Raw genomic sequence first — 19494 nt, 5'->3', positions numbered from 1 at the left:
TTAAACCAATAGGTCAGGAAGAGGTACCATAGCTGAGCTGTAAATTCAGGCCTAGAAGAACCATTAACATGAAAGCAAGCTAGGTGGTTTTAACTAATATAGGGGGATGGTTATTGCTTATGACATGCATTGTCTGTGGCTTGTTTTCTGGTACTGACTCTAGCAGGGTACCCAAATGAGCTAGATAAAATTAAAGGGGGCAGTTTGTGAGACAGCTGATGTGACAGGCAGAGAAGTGTATGCTGACAATAAAAACAGCCATCAAACTACTGAATAACAGGATGAGAGGGATCTTTTTGTTTGTTAGGATCTCCTCAAAGGCTTCCTTACATATAAATAGGTCACATGGAAAGTCATTTCCTGATGAAGTTAGGTTCTCCAAGCCTGAAAGTTAGAGAGCAGAGTATTCCTGAGGATCAGCCATGTACTTTCAGGTGATCTGACATACTGGTGGGTAACACAAAGGCTGAAGCAGTGGTAAATAACTGAGAATTAGGAAATATGCACTATGAAAATTTAAAATCAAGGGTTAACTTCAATTTTACTAGAATTTAACAACAAATAACAAATGAAACTAAAGATATGGATTAACTTCAGATAAACAGATATTATTTCATAAAGATTAAAAAATTTTAAAGCAAAAGATCTTTTACAAGGACTTAAAAAATTAAAATATTGCGGTCAATATGTTTGTTTGGGGGCATAAGTTTTTAGAGAGTAAAGTACTTTCCAATGCTTCTCAGCAATAAAAAGGAATGAATTATTGATATACATAACAACATGGAATATCTCAAAATAATTATGTTGAGTGAAAGAAGGCAGATCCAAAAGAGTAATAGTGTGTGATTCCATTTATATAAATCTCTAGAAAATACAAGTTATATAGAATAACAGGAAGCAGATTCCTAGGGGTAGAAGAGGGTGAGAAGGGGAGAGAGAGAGGGATTACAAAGGGGACCAAGGACATTTTGGTGATCGTAGATGTAGTCATTATATTGATTGTGGTGATGGTTTCATAGGTGTATAAAAAAGCCAAAAATTATCAAACCGTATACTTTAAATATTCAGTTTTTAATGTCAATTATACCTCAACAGAGCTTTAATAAAACAAAAAATTCAATAAATTTCTATCTTTGAAGGAAATTATATGCTACATTTTTGTCAAATGTGTTTATTAAGGAACTTGAAATAATAATATAGAAGGTTTTTATAAAGATATTAATCATGAACTGGAAGAGGATTTTGTAACTGGCCTTCCACACTATAATACTAATGTTCCAACTCAGAACCTGGAGGTTATGCAGTCCTGTACACAGTCCATATTTCTCCTTTTTTACAATGTAGCAAACTGCATGGACACACCTAACACATCTTTATACCACACAGTGTCTAGTGTGATGATAGATGAGAGATAGATAGATGGATGGATAGATAGGTAGATAGACAGATAAATGTATTGCTGTTGTTAATAACCACCACTGCAAGAAAATTTTTGAAGACCTTTGGTGGCAAGGACAAAACAAAGATAAGTGATAAGAACTGAGAATAATGGTTTCCCATTCAAAAGCAGAGCAGCTAGTCTAAATCTGGTCTTGAATGAATTTTTGAGAGAAGGTTCGTTCTTGCATCAAATATGTGATACATTTGTATATAAAAAGACATAAGCAATACACACAATAATAAGTAATGAGATCCTTCAAAGGTACAGAGTTTAGAACTTTTCCTTGACCATAAAAATGTTTAGGATTATTTTTCAAAATCAGAATTTGCATACAACGCTTTGTTTTGAAATCAAACACAAAGACTTGGGCATAAAATCCTAGATCTACCTTGAATTTTGTTAAAAATTTATACAGCCAAATGTTCTAGCAAAGAGATCCTGAGGTTTCTGGGGGAGGTAGGAGAGTACCTACCTCTAATGCTCAAATCCTAACTATCTTCAAACATGAGTAAGAGTAAAAGGGTCCAGGGAATGTAACGGATTGAGGATTGTGCCCAATGTCCACTTACAGTTCACAACTGATTAATAAAAACTGGGAGATTATAAACTGTCTTCAATGTTTAATCACAATCAATAAAAATATTCAATAAAAATGCAAAAACATTAGAGCATATATAATGACAACTGAGACTAGGCCCCTAATCTTTATTTCTTCCCTGAGATAACCAGAAGCCTTATTTTTGGTAAAATAAACTATTAGTAATTCACAGAAACTCTCACCCCCCTCATCTAGGCTCTGACCAACAGCAGGAAGGGACACATTTAGCAGCCTATAGTATTGTACTCCCCCTTTCCCCAAAGAAGTTTTCTCATCAAAGGAAGTAGTTCTATTTCGGTCCTTATTTCCTGTGAGAAATGCAGGCATGGTGTCTGGTGTGCGTGGCCATCATGTTATTTCTAACGACCACGTCCACAGTATTCCTGGCATCTTGCAACAGAAGAAGGAAAGTCTCTAACATTTCTTAAGCTATTTCTAAGGGAACATTAGCTATGTCATTACCTGCAAAGAATACTAAGGAAACGATCAAGGTATATGATCTTGGTGAAGGATTAGACCCCAATGAAGGTAAGCAAAGGAGTCAAATATAATTGTATAGAAACTGGGTTTCATACTATGAAGCTGAAAGGCTGGGGAGCTCACTGCTAGTAGATGTTAATTATGAGACCCCATGTTATCAGATTTGTCATTAAAAGCCAAAGTATTCCTAATTAGTAGGTTCATAAAAGGAAACATTGCTAGCTCAGAAAGTTATCTAAAACTGGATTAATAGAATTACTTTACCTTGAGTTTTCTAGAATTTATTCTAGGTTAAGATTTATTCATTTTTCAAAAACATTTACTAAGTGACCTACTATGTATCAGGTATTGTGACACTCGAAACAAAGAGATGAAGTATAGAGCAAAACAGAGTCTGGACAACATTAAAGTCCTAGGTTCCAGTTATTTCCTGAGGCCCAAGTGCATCCTTTCCCTTCCTATGAACATGTGAGATACCCCAAAATTCTTTTTGCAAGAATTTAAAGTTTTTCTTTTGTTGCTCTTACTTGTAGCTACAGGATTCCTGCCAAAAACAAATATGAAAAGTGTTCCTATCTGAAAGCCAAAAGGTATCTAAATTTATCAAACTGGGTCTAGAGGCAAAGAAGCTTAAATCTGATTTCCTTTCATTCTACCTTTGACCTTTTTTCTATCTCAAAATTCCCAACAAAGAAACAAAGCATTAATAGCTGAGTTTACTTAAAGGCGAAGACAAATAATAATCACTTTGCTGAACTTCAGTTCTGTGCTTAGGTACAGAATAAAAGGATAGAAGACCTGGGTTATGAGTTTCTAATTTATACTTTAAATACTAATGCCAAGAGTGACATATTAGATATGGACACAATACACGATCAACTCAGCTAGGTAATGGGTCGTATAATTTATAAGAACAACTCATGAAAAAAATTAATTTTCTCACAGGGTACAAATTTCCCACTTTTATGCTATGCTATGTCCTTTTAGTCAAGCTGCCTGCTCTCTACCCAATGAACACAGCCTTGAAAGACATAGACAAGTGGTTTAAAGGAAGAATCTAACCTTTTCAACCCTAAAAGAGCACATATTTATTCTCAGAAAGACAAAAATGGGCAACAAAATTAAAGCAAGGTTAACCAGGAAAATGTAAAGAAATTTACTAACAATCCACATCATCGGAATGAGGCAGATTCTGTAATATGACTGTGTATAACAATAAAATAGAGAAAAACTGTTTACCATCATAAGAAAATAGTGTTTCTCAGGTTAAAAAAAATGCGGAGTGCTGATAAGGAAAGCAATTAGGCTTTCAACTGGGAGAGATATTTCAGACAGAGAGGAGAATCCATTTTTAGACATCTCACCTCTGAAAAGTCAATAAAGTCCTGACAAATTGATAGAACGTAAGAGAAAAAAGAAGTTCAGTCCAGGAGGTTCAACATCTAACTGATGAAAATTGCAGAAAGAGAGACCAGAGGAAATGGGGGACTGGTAGTGGAGAGAGATCTAGGGTGACATGTACGCTACACATATGGAGAGCAACAAATCCACATTAGGGCTATTGAGAACATACCATGGAGAAAGATGAACTGGACAGAAGATGAAATTGATAGAATACCTGATGTGCCTGAATGTGCCAAGACGAGATTTAAACAGAAGAAATGTCTGGGATGAAAAAGTGATACACAAAAAATAAGGTTGGGGAGAGGAGATCAAGGTGGCAGAGTAGGAGGAAGCTGAGATCACCTCCCCCACAAACACATCAAAAATACATCTACAGGTGGAGCAATTCTCACTGAAAACAAACTGGAGACTGGCAGAAAGACTCTTGTACCACCAAGGGAAAGATCCACACAGAGTTGGGTAGGAAGGGAAGAGAAGCGATCAGGTTGGGACCTATGCCCCTGAGAGGGGACACAGAAGAGGAGGGGGATTACACAGGCTCAGAGATCCTCCCTGGGGAGTGAGCAGTTCGAAACATATATTAGGCACCTCAGTCCTGGGGTCTGACTCCGGGAAGACAAGTCCACCTAGCTGGCTTGCAAACCAGTGGGACTTACAGGAGGGCTCTAAGAAACCTAGACTCTGCTTGTGAAGAAGGCAAACTCACTTGCTTACTCCCGGAAACAAGGTGGAGGAAGCAGATTGAAACTGCCTGGGATTCTAGTTGGTTTCCAGAGACCAGCCCAGAGCCCATCCCAGCCAGCACTAAGCACCCGCTCCAGCCCCTCTAGCTCTAGCTCCACACTAGGGAGAAGCCTGCCTTTGCAGAGCAGAGTGCTTAGCTGTGGGGGATGGAGCTGGCTCAGATCCAGCACAACATCTGACTGGGGTGAGGGTGGCCATTATTGGTGTTTGTGGAGATGCCAAATCAGGAGCAGTCTAAAGATCTGACTGGTGTGCTGGGACCTCCCCAGCCCACATCCCAGCCCAAGCCAAGTGTATGCTCTGCGCCCTCTTGCTCCAGCGCTGCTCCTCTCTAGGGCAAAGATGCTGTTGCTGGGAGTGGGGGAGGGAGCACACTTAGAGGGAATGGAGCGAGCTCAGACCAGACCCTCAGGGCTTCTGCTCCAGCAACTTGGGACCCAACCCTGACTCCAGTAGGGCACTGACAGCCACATAGAATAGGAGAAGTCCTGGGCCACACCTGGCTCTGGCTCTAGCCCCTCCATCTCCAGCCCCATCACCTAAAAAGGTGATGGCTGCTAGCACAGCCTAGGAAAAGATGTGACCCACGCTCACTTCATATTCACCTCTCCCACCAAATCCACTGGGAACTGCATAGGGATGCTCCCACACAAGGGCACCCCTTCAAGAATGGGATAGGTAACTGTTTTACCTAATTTCATAGTGACAGAGAAAGTTAAGTAAAATGAGAAGAAAGAGGAATTTGTACCAAGTGAAAGAATAAGGAAAAAAACCTGAAAAAACAATTAATGAACCACAAATTTAAAATTTACCAGATAAAGAGTTCAAAGCATTAGCAATAAGAATGCTAACCAAGGGCTTCCCTGGTGGCGCAGTGGTTGGGAATCTGCCTGCCAGTGCAGGGGACACGGGTTCGAGCCCTGGTCCGGGAAGATCCCACATGCCACAGAGCAAATGGGCCCATGAGCCACAATTACTGAGCCTGCCCGTCTGGAGCCTGTGCTCCACAACGGGAGAGGCTGCAATAGTGAGAGGCCCGCATACCGCGATGAAGAGTGGCCCCCGCTTGCCGCAACTGGAGAAAGCCCTTGCACAGAAACGAAGATCCAACACAGTCATAAATAAATAAATAAAATTAAAAAAAAAAAAAAAGAATGCTAACCGAACTAAGCAAAAGAATAAATGAACACAGTAATAATTTTAGTAAGGAATTAGAAAATATAGAAAAGAACCAGTCAGAGCTGAAGAATGCAATAACTGAAATGAAAAATACACTAGAAGGAATTAATGGCAGACTCCGTGATACAGAAGAATGCATAAGTGATCTTAAAGACAGAATAATGGAAATCACCCAGAAAAGCAAAAAGAAAAAAAAATTTTAAATAAGAATAGTTTAAGGGACCTCTTGGACAACATCAACTATACTAATATTCATATTATAGGCGACCCAGAAGAAGAAGAGAGAGAAAAGTGTCAAAAATGTATTTGATAAAATTATGGCTGAAAAATTCCTGAACCTGAAGAAGGAAACAGACATCCAGGTATAGGAAGCCCAGAGAGTCCCAAACAAGATGAACCCCAAAAGACTCAAATCCAGACATATCATAATTAAAATGCCAAAAGTTAAAGACAGAATTCTAACTCAGCAAGAGAAAAAGAGTCACATATAAGGGAACTCCTGTAAGGCTATCATGTGATTTTTCTGTAGAAACTTTGCAGACAAGAAGGGAGTGGCGGGAGAGACCCTCAAGATGGCAGAGAAGTAAGACTTGGAGATCACCTCCTTCCCCACAATTACATCAGAAATACATCTACATGTGGAACAACTCCTACAGAACACCTACTGAACGCTGGCAGAAGACCTCAGACCTCCCAAAAGGCAAGAAACTCCCCACGTACTTGGGTAGGGCAAAAGAAAAAAGAAAAAACAGAGACAAAAGAATAGGGATGGGACCTGCACCAGTGGGAGGGAGCTGTGAAGGAGGAAAGGTTTCCACCCACTAGGAAGCCCCTTCGCCAGCGGAGACTGTGGGTGGCAGAGGGGGGAAGCTTCGGAGCCATGGAGGAGAGCGCAGCAACAGGGGTGCGGAGGGCAAAGCGGAGACATTCCCGCACAGAGGATCAGTGCCGACCAGCACTAACCATCCCGAGAGGCTTGTCTGCTCACCCGCCGGGACGGGTGGGGGCTGGGAGCTGAGGCTCAGGCTTCAGAGGTAAGATCCCAGGGAGAGGACTGAGGTTGGCTGCGTGAACACAGACTGAAGGGGGCTAGTGCGCCACAGGAAGCAGGGAAGGAGTCTGGGAAAAAGTCTGCACCTGCCTAAGAGGCAAGAGACCATTGTTTCGGGGTGGGGGAGAAGAGGAGATTCAGAGCACTGCCTAAACGAGCTCCAGAGACGGGCGCCGCCATGGCTATCAGCGCAGACACCACAGACAGGCATGAGACCTAATGCTGCTGCTGCCGCCACCAAGAAGCCTGTGTGCAAGCACAGGTCACTCTCCACACCTCCCCGCCTGGGAACCTGTGCAGCCCGCCACTGCAGGGTCCTGTGATCCAGGGACAACTTCCCCGGGAGAACGCATGGTGCCTCAGGCTGTTTCAACCTCACGCTGGCCTCTGCCACCGCAGGCTTGCCCCGCATTCCATACCCCTCCCTCCCCCTGGCCTGAGTGAGCCAGAACACCCTAATCAGCTGCTCCTTTAACCCCATCCTGTCTGGGCAGAAACCTCAACATAATAAAGGCCATACATGACAATCCCACAGCCAACATCATTCTCAATGGTGAAAAACTGAGACCATTTCCTCTAAGATCAGGAACAAGACAAGGTTGGCCACTCTCACCACTGTCATTCAACATAGTTTTGGAAGTTTTAGCCACAGCAATCAGAGAAGGAAAAGAAATAAAAGGAATCCAAATCAGAAAACAAGAAGTAAAGCTGCCACTGTTTACAGATGACATGATACTATACATAGAGAATCCTAAAGATACTACCAGAAAACTACTACAGCTAATCAATGAATTTGGTAAAGTAGCAGGATACAAAATTAATGCACAGAAATGTCTTGCATTACTATACACTACTGATGAAAAATCTGAAGGATAAATTAAGGAAACACTCCCATTTACCATTGCAACAAAAAGAATAAAATACCTAGGAATAAACCTACCTAATGAGACAAAAGACCTGTACTCAGAAAACTATGACACTGATGAAAGAAATCAAAGATGACACAAACAGATGGAGTGATATACCATGTTCTTGGATTGGAAGAATCAACATTGTGAAAATGACTATACTATCCAAAGCAATCTACAGATTCAATGCAATCCCTATCAAACTACCACAGGCATTTTTCACAGGACTAGAACAAAAAATTGCACAATTTGTATGGAAACACAAAAGACCCCGAGTAGCCAAAGCAATCTTGAGAAAGAAAAACGGAGCTGGAGGAATCATGCTCCCTCACTTCAGACTATACTACAAAGCTACAGTAATCAAGACAGTATGGCACTGGCACAAAAACAGAACTATAGATCAATGGAACAGGATGGAAAGCTCAGAGATAAACCCACACACAAATGGTCACCTTATCTTTGATAAAGGAGGAAAGAATATACAATGGAGAAAAGACAGCCTCTTCAATAAGTGCTGCTGGGAAAACTGGACAGCTACATGTAAAAGAATGAAATTAGAACACTCCTTAACAACATACACAAAAATAAACTCAAAATGGATTAAAGACCTAAATGTAAGGCCAGACACTATTAACCTCGTAGAGGAAAACATAGGCAGAACACTCTAAGATATAAATCACAGCAAGATCCTTTTTGACCCACCCCCTAGAGAAATGGAAATAAAAAACAAAAATAAACAAATGGGACCCAATGAAACTTAAAAAACTTTTGCACAGCAAAGGAAACCATAACCAATACAAAAAGACAACCCTCAGAATGGAAGAAAATATTTTCAAATGAAGCAACTGACAAAGGATTAATCTCCAAAATTTACAAGCAGCTCACGCAGCTCAATATGAAAAAAACAAACAACCCAATCCAAAAATGGGCAGAAGACCTGTATAGACATTTCTCCAAAGAAGATATACAGATTGCCAACAAACACAAGAAAGGATGCTCAACATCACTAATCATTAGAGAAATGCAAATCAAAACTACAATGAGGTATCACTTCACACCAGTCAGAATGGCCATCATCAAAAAAATCTACAAACAATAAATGCTGGAGAGGGTGTGGAGAAAAGGGAACCCTCTTGCACTGTTGGTGGGAATGAAAATTGATACAGCCACTATGGAGAACAGTATGGAGGTTCCTTAAAAAACTAAAAATAGAACTACCATATGACGCAGCAATCCCACTACAGGGCATATACCCTGAGAAAACCATAATTCAAAAAGAGTCATGTACCACAATGTTCATTGCAGCTCTATTTACAATAGCCAGGACATGGAAGCAACCTAAGTGTCCATCGACAGATGAATGGATAAAGAAGATGTGTCACATATATACAATGGAATATTACTCAGCCATAAAAAGAAACGAAACTGAGTTATTTGTAGTGAGGTGGATGGACCTAGAGTCTGTCATACAGAGTGAAGTAAGTCAGAAAGAGAAAAACAAATACTGTATGCTAACACATATACATGGAATCTAAAAAAAAAAAGGTTGTGATGAACCAAGGGGCAGGACAGGAATAAAGACGCAGATGTAGAGAATGGACTTGAGGACATGAGGAGGGGGAAGGGTAAGCTGGGACGAAGTGAGAGAGTGGCATGGACATATATACACTACCAAATGTAAAATCGATAGCTAGTTGGAAGTAGCCACATAGCACAGGAAGATCACCTCAGTGCTTTGTGATCACCTAGAGGGGTAGGATAGGGAGGTGGGAGGGAAACACAAGAGGGAGGGGATATGGGGATATATGTATACTTATAGCTGATTCACTTTGTTATAAAGCAGAAACTAACACACCATTGTAAAGCAATTATACTTCAATAAAGATGTTAAAAAAACAAAAGAAGAAGAGAGTGGCATGATATATTTAAAGTACTGAAAGGGCAAAACCTACACCCTAGGATACTCTACCCAGCAAGATTATTATTTAGAATTGAAGGAGAGATAACGAATTTCTAAGACAAGCAAAAACTAAAACAGTTCATCGGTACTAACCAACCCTAAAATAAACTGTAAAGGATTTTCTGTAGGTGGAAAAGAAAAGGCAACAAGAAGCAAGAATTTATAGGAAAGGAAAAGCCCCACTAGTAAAAGCAAATATATAGTAAAGGCTGTGGATCAATCACTTAAATAAACAAGTATGAAGATTAAAAGACAAAAAACTGGGGCTTCCCTGGTGGCGCAGTGGTTGAGATTCTGCCTGCCAATGCAGGGGACACGGGTTCGAGCCCTGGTCTGGGAAGATCCCACATGCCACGGAGCAACTGGGCCAGTGAGCCACAACAACTGAGCCTGCGCATCTGGAGCCTGTGCTCCGCAAAAAGAGAGGCTGCGATAGTGAGAGGCCTGTGCACCGTGATGAAGAGTGGCCCCCGCTTGCCGCAACTAGAGAAAACCCTCGCACAGAAACGAAGACCCAACACAGCCAAAAATAAATTAAATAAATAAATAAAATTATAAAAAAAAAGAAAACATATGATATTTTTTTAAAAAAGACAAAAAACTATAAAATCAATTATAACTACAATAAACAGTGAAGTGACAAACATGAAGATATAAAATATGACATCCAAAACATGAAACATAGAGGAGGGGAATTAAAAAATGTAGATCTTTTAGAATGTATTTAAACTTTATTGACTATCAGTTTAAAACCAGAAGATATACGCCAACATGTATGAAGCCTATGGTAACCACAAATCAAAAACTACAATAGATACACAAAAACTAGAGAGAAAGAAACAAAAGCATACCACTAAAGAAAATCATCAAACCACAAGGTGAGAAACTAAAAGAAGAAAAGAACAGTGAAGAACTATATAAATAACCAGAAAACAAGTAACAGAATGGTAATAAGTACATAACTACCAACAATCACTTTAAAAGACACCAGTGGCTGATTAGATTTTAAAAAAGAACAAAAAAACCCAAGAAGGATCTATTTGCTGCCTACAAAAGACCCACTTCAGAGGTAAAGACACATACAGACTTGAAAGTGAGGGGATGATCTCTAGGTCCATCCATGTCTCTACAAATGACCCAATTTCATTCCTTTTTATGGCTAAGTAATATTCCATTGTATATATGTACCACATCTCCTTTATCCATTCCTCTGTGGATGGACATTTAGGTTGTTCCACGTCCTGGCTATTGTAAATAATGCTGCAATGAACATTGGGGTGCATGTGTCTTTTTGAATTATGGTTTTCTATGGGTATATGCCCAGTAGTGGGATTGCTGGGTCATATGATAGTTCTATTTTTAGTTTTTTAAGGAACCTCCATACTGTTCTCCATAGTGGCTGTATCAATTTACATTCCCACCAACCGTACAAGATGGTTCCCTTTTCTCCACACCCTCTCCAGCATTTATTGTTTGTAGATTTTTTAATGATGGCTATTCTGACTGGTGTGAGGTGATACCTCATCGTAGTTTTTTTTTTTAACGTCTTTATTGGAGTATAATTGCTTTACAATGTTGTGTTAGTTACTGCTTTATAACAAAGTGAATCAGCTACACATATACATATATCCCCATATCTCCTCCCAAATGTGTTTCCCTCCCACCCTCCCTATCCCACCCCTCTAGGTGGTCACAAAGCACTGAGCTGATCTCCCTGTGCTATGTGGCTGCTTCCCACTAGCTATCTATTTTACATTTGGTAGTGTATATAACTCCATACCACTCTCTCACTTCGTCCCAGCTTACCCTTCCCCCTCCTCGTGTCCTCAAGTCCTCAAGTCCATTCTCCACATCTGCATCTTTATTCCTGTCCTGCCCCTAGGTTCTTCATAACCTTTTTAAAAATTTTTTTTAGATTCCATATATATGGGTTAGCATACAGTATTTGTTTTTCTCTTTCTGACTTACTTCACTCTGTGTCACAGACTCTAGGTCCATCCACCTCACTACAAATAACTCAATTCTGTTTCTTTTTATGGCTGAGTAATATTCCATTGTATATATGTGCCCCATCTTCTTTATCCAATCATCTGTTGATGGGCACTTAGGTTTCTTCCATGTCCTGACTATTGTAAATAGAGCTGCAATGAACATTGTGGTACATGACTCTTTTTGAATTGTGGTTTTTTCAGGGTATATGCCCAGTAGTGGGATTGCTGGGTCGTACGGTAGTTCTATTTTTAGTTTTTTAAGGAACCTCCATACTATTCTCCATAGTGGCTGTATCAATTTACATTCCCACCAACAGTGCAAGAGGGTTCCCTTTTCTCCACACCCTCTCCAGCATTTCTTGTTTGTAGATTTTTTGATGATGGCCATTCTGACTGGTGTGATGTGATACCTCATTGTAGTTTTGATTTGCATGTCATACAGAGTGATGTAAGTCAGAAAGAGAAAAACAAATATTGTATATTAATGCATATATGTAGAATCTAGAAAAATGGTATAGATGATCTTATTGGCAAAGCAGAAATAGAGACACAGACATAGAGAACAAATATATGGACGCCAAGCAGGGGAAGGGGGCGTGGCATAAATTGGGAGATTGGGATTGACATAAATACACTATTGATAGTACGTATAAAATAGATAACTAATGAGAACCTACTGTATAGCTCTGGGAATTCTGCTCAATGTTCTGTGGTGACCTAAGTAGGAAGGAAATCTAAAAAAGAAGGGATATATTTATATGTATAACTGATTCTCTTTGCTGTACAGTAGAAATTAACACAACATTGTAAAGCAACTATACTCCCATAAAATTAAAAAAAAAAAAAAGAAAGTGAGGGGATAGAAAAAGATATTTCATGCAAATGGAAATGACAAGAATGCTGGGGTAGCAATACTCATATCAGGCAAAGTAGACTTTAAAACAGTCTAGGAATTCCCTGGTGGTCCAGTGGTTAGGACTCCATGCTTCCACTGCAGGGGGCATGGTTCAGTCCCTGGTTGGCGAACTAAGTTCCTGTATGCTGCTTGGCATGGCAAAAAAAAAAAAAAAAAAAAAAAAAAACTAAGAAAGAACGCAAGCTCACCTATGAGCACCATTATCTAAAAAAAATTAAAAATAAAACAAAGTCTATAACAAAAGCAGAGAAGGGCATTATATAATGATAAAGGGAGCAATACAAGAAGAGGATATAACATTCGTTAACATATATGCACCTAATATAGGAGCACCTAAATATATAAAGCAAATATTAACAGACATAAAGGGAAAAATTGACAATGATACAATAATAATAAGGGACTTTAACACCCTACTTACATCAATGGACAGATAATCCCAACAGAAAATCAATAAGCCAACAGTGGTTTAAAACACATTAGACTAGATGGGACTTAACAGATATATATAGAACATTCCACACAAAAACAACAGAATATGCATTCTTTTCAAGTGCACATGTAACGTTCTCCAGCGCAGATCACATTCTAAGCCACAAAACAAGTCTCTACAAATTTAAGAGTATAGAAACTATTATATCAAGCATCTTTTCCAACCACAGTGGTATGAAACTAGAATCAATTATAGGGAGAGAAATGGGAAAAACACAAACACATGGATACTAAACAACATGCTACTAAAATACTGATGAATCAATGAAGAAATTAAAGAGAAAATCAGAAAATATCTCAAGACAAGCTGAAAATAAAAACATAACTTTCCAAAATCTATGTGAGGTAGCAAAAGCAGTTCTAAAAGGGAAGTTTATAGCAATACAGGCCTACCTCAAGAAACGAGAAAATTCTCAAAACTAAGCTACCATCTAAAGGAATTACAAAAAGAAGCACACACAAAACCCAAACTCAGGAGAAGGAAAAGAAAAATAAAAATTGGAGAGAAAAAAAGTAAAATAGAGACCAAAAAAACAATGGAAAACATCAATGAAACCAAATGCTGTCTTTTTTTTTTTTTTAATGATAAAATTGTAAGCCTTTAGCCAGGCTCATCAAGAAAACAAAAAGACGACCCAAATAAACAAAATAAGTAATGAAAGAGAAGTTACAACCAATGTCACATAGATTAAAAAAAAATCATGAGAATACTATGAACAGTTAAATGACAAAAAATTAAATAACCTCGAAGAAATGATAAATTTCTAGACATAAAGAATCTTCCCAGAATGAATTGGGAAGAAATAGACAATCTGAACAGACAAATCACTAGTAGTGAAATTGAATTAGTAACCAAAAAACTGCCAAGCAAACAGAAGTCCAGGATCAGATGGCTTCACAGGGGATTCTACCAAACATAAAAAGAAGAGCTAATACCTATCCTTCTCTAACTATTACAAAAAATTAAAGAGAAGGGAACACTCTCAGATTTGTTCTACAAGGCAACCATTACCCTTATACCAAAACCAAAGACAGTAGAAAAAAGAAACTTACAGGCTAGTATCTCTGATGAATATAGATGCAAAAATTCTCAACAAAATAATGGCAAACCAAATTCAACAATATATAAAAAGAATCATACACCATTATCAAGTGGGATTTTTTCCAGGGATGCAAGGATGATTCAATATCCGCAAATCAATCAACATGATATACTACATCAAGAAAAGTAAGGTTAGAAATCACATGATCATCTTAATAGATGCAGAAAAAGCACTTGACAAAATTCAATATCCATGCATGATAAAAACTCTCATCAAAGTTGGTATAGAGTGGGCTTCCCTGGTGGTGCAGTGGTTAAGAATCTGCCTGCCAATGCAGGGGACACGGGTTCGAGCCCTGGTCTGGGAAGGTCCCACATGCTGCGGAGTAACTGGGCCCGTGAGCCACAACTACTGAGCCTGCGCGTCTGGAGCCTGTGCTCCGCAACAAGAGAGGCTGCGATGGTGAGAGGGCCATGCACCGCGATGAAGAGTGGCCCCCGCTTGCCACAACTAGAGAAAGCCCTCACACACAAACGAAGACACAACACAGCAATAAAAAGAAAAAAAGTTGGTATAGAGTGAATATATCTCAACATAATAAAGGCCGTTTATGACAAACCAACAAGAAACATTAACAAAACCAAAAGGCAACCTGTGGAATGAGAGAAGATATTTGCAAATGATATGTCTGATAAGGCATTAGTATCAAAAATACACAAATAGTTCATACAACTCAATACCAAGAAAAAAACAAACAGCCCGATTGAAAAATGGGAGAAGACCTGAATAAACATTTTTCTAAAAAGCCTTACAGATGGCCAAAAGGCACATGAAAACGTTGCTCAACATTGCTAATCATTAGAGAAACAAAAATCAGAAGCACAATGAGATATCCCCTCACACCTATCTGAATGGCCAGCATCAAAAAGACCACAAATAACAAATGTTGGTGAGGATGTGGAGAAAAGGGAACCCTAGTACACTGTTGGTGGAATGTAAATTGGTGCAACCACTATGGAAAACTGTATGGAGGTTCCTCAGAAACAACTAAAAATTGAACTACCATATGATCTAGTAATTCCACTCCTGGGTATATAGCCAAAGAAAATGAAAATACTAATTTGAAAAGATACATGCACCTCAATGTTCATAGGAACATTAGTTACAATAGCCACCATATGAAAACAACCTAAGTGCCCATCAACAGATAAATGGATAAAGAAGATGTGGTTTGTGTGTATATATATATGTGTATATATACATATGTATACATATATATACACATATATATATGAAACAGAATAATACTCTGCCATAAAAAAGAATGGGGGTTGGGCTTCAAGAGGGCGGAAGAGTAAGACGTGGAGATCACCTTCCTCTCCACAAATACGTCAGAAATACATCTACATGTGGAACAACTCCTACAGAACACCTACTGAACGATGTCAGAAGACCTCAGACATCCCAAAAGGCAAGAAACTCCCCACGTACCTGGATAGAGCAAAAGAAAAAAGAAAAAACAGAGACAAAAGAATAGAGATGGGACCTGCACCAGCAGAAGGGAGCTGTGAAGGAGGGAAGGTTTCCACACACTAGGAAGCCCCTTCGTGGGCAGAGACTGTGGGTGGCGGAGGGGGGAAGCTTCGGAGCCAAGGAGGAGAGCGCAGCCACAGGGGTGCGGAGGGCAAGGCAGAGAGATTCCCGCACAGAGGATCGGTGCCGACCAGCACTCAACAGCCCGAGAGGCTTGTCTGCTCACCCGCCGGGGCGGGCGGGGACTGGGAGCTGAGGCTCCGGCTTCGGAGGTCAGATCTCAGGGAGAGGACTGGGGTTGGCAGCGTGAACACAGCCTGAAGGGGTTAGCACACCACAGCTAGCCGGGAGGGAGTCCGGGAAAAAGTCTGGACCTGCCGAGGAGGGAAGAGACTTTTTCTTGCCTCTGTTTCCTGGTGCGCGAGGAGACGGGATTAAGAGCGCTGCTTAAAGGAGCTCCAGAGACGGGCGCGAGACGCGGCTTTCAGCGCGGACCCCAGAGACAGGCATGGGACACTAAGGCTGCTGCTGCAGCCACCAAGAAGCCTGTGTGCAAGCACAGGTCACTATTCACACCGCCCCTCCTGGGAGCATGTGCAGCGCACCATGGCCAGGGTCCCATGATCCAGGGACAACTTCCCCGGGAGAACGCACGGCGCGCCTCAGGCTGCTGCAACTTCATGCTGGCCTCTGCCGCCTCAGGCTCACCCCGCATCCGTACCCTTCCCTCCCCCCAGCCTGAGTGAGCCAGAGCCCCTGAATCAGTTGCTCCTTTAACCCCATCCTGTCTGAGCGAAGAACAGATGCCCTCAGGCGACCTACACACAGAGGCAGGGCCAAATCCAAACCTGAACCCCAGGAGCTGTGCTAACAAAGAAGAGAAAGGGAAATTTCTCCCAGCAGCCTCAGGAGCAGCGGATTAAATCTCCACAATCAACCTGATGTACCCTGCATCTGTGGAATCCCTGAATAGACAACGAATCATCCCAAATTGAGGAGGTGGAGTTTGGGAGCAACGATATGTATATATTTTTCCCTTTTTCTCTTTTTGTGAGTGTGTATGTGTATGCTTCTGTGTGTGATTTTTGTCTGTATAGCTTTGCTTTTACCATTTGTCCTAGGGTTCTGTCTGTCCGATTTTTTTCTTTTTTTTTATTACTTAAAAAAATTTTTTTTCTTAATAATTATTTTTTATTTTAACAACTTTATTTTATTTTATTTTATCTTCTTCTTTCTTTCTTTTTTTTCTCCCTTTTATTCTGAGCCATGTGGATGACAGGCTCTTGGTGCTCCAGCCAGGCGTCAAGGCTGTGCCTCTGAGGTGGGAGAGCCAAGTCAGGACACTGGTCCACAAGTGGCCTCCCAGCTCCACGTAATATCAAACAGTGAAAATCTCCCAGAGATCTCCATCTCAACGCCAAGACCCAGCTCCACTCAATGACCAGCAAGCTACAGTGCTGGACATCCTATGCCAAACAACTAGCAAGACAGGAACACAGCCCCATCCATTAGCAGAGAGGCTGCCTAAAATCATAATAAGGTCACAGATACCCCAAAACACACCACCAGACGTGGACCTGCCCAACAGAAAGACAAGATCCAGCCTCATCCACCACAGCACAGGCACTAGTCCCCTCCACCAGGATGCCTACACAACCCACTGAACCAACATTAGCCACTGGGGGCAGACACCAAAAACAACGGGAACTACAAACCTGCAGCCTGTGAAAAGGAGACCCTAACCACAGTAAGTTAAGCAAAATGAGAAGACAGAGAAACACACAGCAGATGAAGGAGCAAGGTAAAAACCCACCAGACCTAACAAATGAAGAGGAAATAGGCAGTCTACCTGAAAAAGAATTCAGAATAATGATAGTAAAGATGATCCAAAATCTAGGAAATAGAACGGAGAAAATACAAGAAACATTTAACAAGGACCTAGAAGAACTAAAGAGCAAACAAACAGTGATGAACAACACAATAAATGAAATTAAAAATTCTCTAGAAGGGATCAATAGCAGAATAACTGAGGCAGAAGAACAGATAAGTGACCTGGAAGATAAAATAGTGGAAATAACTACTGCAGAGCAGAATAAAGAAAAAAGAATGAAAAGAACTGAGGACAGTCTCAGAGACCTCTGGGACAATATTAAACACACCAACATTCGAATTGTAGGGGTCCCAGAAGAAGAAGAGATAAAGAAAGGGACTGAGAAAATATTTGAAGAGATTATAGTTGAAAACTTCCCTAATATGGGAAAGGAAATAGTTAATCAAGTCCAGGAAGCACAGAGAGTCCCATACAGGATAAATCCAAGGAGGAACACGCCGAGACACATATTAATCAAACTATCAAAAATTAAATACAAAGAAAAAATATTAAAAGCAGCAAGGGAAAAATAAAAAGTAACACACAAGGGAATCCCCATAAGGTTAACAGCTGATCTTTCAGCAGAAACTCTGCAAGCCAGAAGGGAGTGGCAGGACATATTTAAAGTGATGAAGGAGAAAAACCTACAACCAAGATTATTCTACCCAAAAGGATCTCATTCAGATTTGAGGGAGAAATTGTAGACATCTTTTCATTTTATCCCTTAAATATTTCAGCATACAGCTCCTAGGAATAGAAATATTCTCCTTTGCAAAAAAATCAATAGACAGAAACCTCAATTAAGTAGTCGGAAGGCCAGAAGGGGGAGCTCCCACGCCCTGTGACAATAGCAGAGCCCAACAGGAAGAAGAAAAACTTCCTTTTCTTGCCTGGCAAGAGCTCAGCCAATGAGAGACTGTCAGGACTCAGCCAATGTAAAGCCACTACACTTTGAACTCTCAATTCCTCCAATGGATTCTTTGTTCACTATAACTCTCCCGACTTCCGTTTTCCCTTTTAGAAGAGTCCTTCCTCCTCTTCTTGTTGCATAGGGACTTGCACGTGGCTTGCCATGGTTAGAGATCCTAAACTGCAGTTCTTTGTTGATCTTGAATAAACGCATTTTTGCTGGAGAAACAACTGGAAGTCTATTTGTTTTAGGTCAACCCCTTCATAAACATAGTACCATTATGATACCTAAGAAAATTAATATTAATTCAATATCATCTACACTTCCTCAATTGTCCTAAAATGTCTTTTATAGCTGTTTTCATTTCATCTCCTGATCCAGGATCCAATCCAATCTCATACATTGAATTTGGTTGTTACAGCTCTGGAAGGAATGTTAAAATAAGGCACAAAGGGTAATCTTGCAACAGGTGACAAACCCCAGAAATGACTGATCACTTCCTAGGAGGGTAGGCCCAATTACCTGTGAGGCTCCCTTTTTGTTTTTTCTGAAGTGATACTAAGTTTGGGGCCAAAATTGAATTGCTCCAGACAGCAGAAGAGGGATTATCTTCTTAAAACTAATGCTCTTATAAAATGTTTAACCACTTACGTAAAAGTAAGGCAGAAAGTACAGAGTACATCTTGGATAGCAAACTCAAGTATTAAAAAGTGCCAAAAGATGATCTTGTCTAGGACACCAAATTATTAAGCTGTTCAAAGTTATCTTGGCTTCACCCTAGGTTTAGAAGAATAATTTTTAAAAAGGTACACTTGACAATAAGAATAAGAGTAGTATACCCCAAATTACCTCTTCTGTAGCTGCTCATCAGACATTTGTAGCTCCTCCTTTAAACGCATATACCGGTCTTCTCTCAGTAGCCTAGAGCCATCGTAGAGGCTTAGCTCTCGGTCATGGATCAATCTAATGGGATA

General features: G+C 40.2%; 1 protein-coding gene across 4 annotated transcripts in view; it reads right to left on the bottom strand.

The window, feature by feature from the left end:
• The window catches only part of VWA8 (von Willebrand factor A domain containing 8), a 370485-nt gene that overhangs the window by 238764 nt on the left and 112227 nt on the right, over positions 1-19494 (bottom strand). For all 4 annotated transcript variants that reach the window (XM_036831946.1, XM_036831947.1, XM_036831948.1 and 1 more), the window contains one exon: positions 19370-19483. In XM_036831946.1, the coding sequence (XP_036687841.1) occupies positions 19370-19483 (114 nt within the window). The remainder of the gene's footprint in view (positions 1-19369; positions 19484-19494) is intronic.

Source organism: Balaenoptera musculus, chromosome 18, assembly GCF_009873245.2.
Source record: "Balaenoptera musculus isolate JJ_BM4_2016_0621 chromosome 18, mBalMus1.pri.v3, whole genome shotgun sequence".
NCBI classification, from domain to species: domain Eukaryota; kingdom Metazoa; phylum Chordata; class Mammalia; order Artiodactyla; family Balaenopteridae; genus Balaenoptera; species Balaenoptera musculus.
This window is presented reverse-complemented; position numbering and strand designations above follow the sequence as displayed.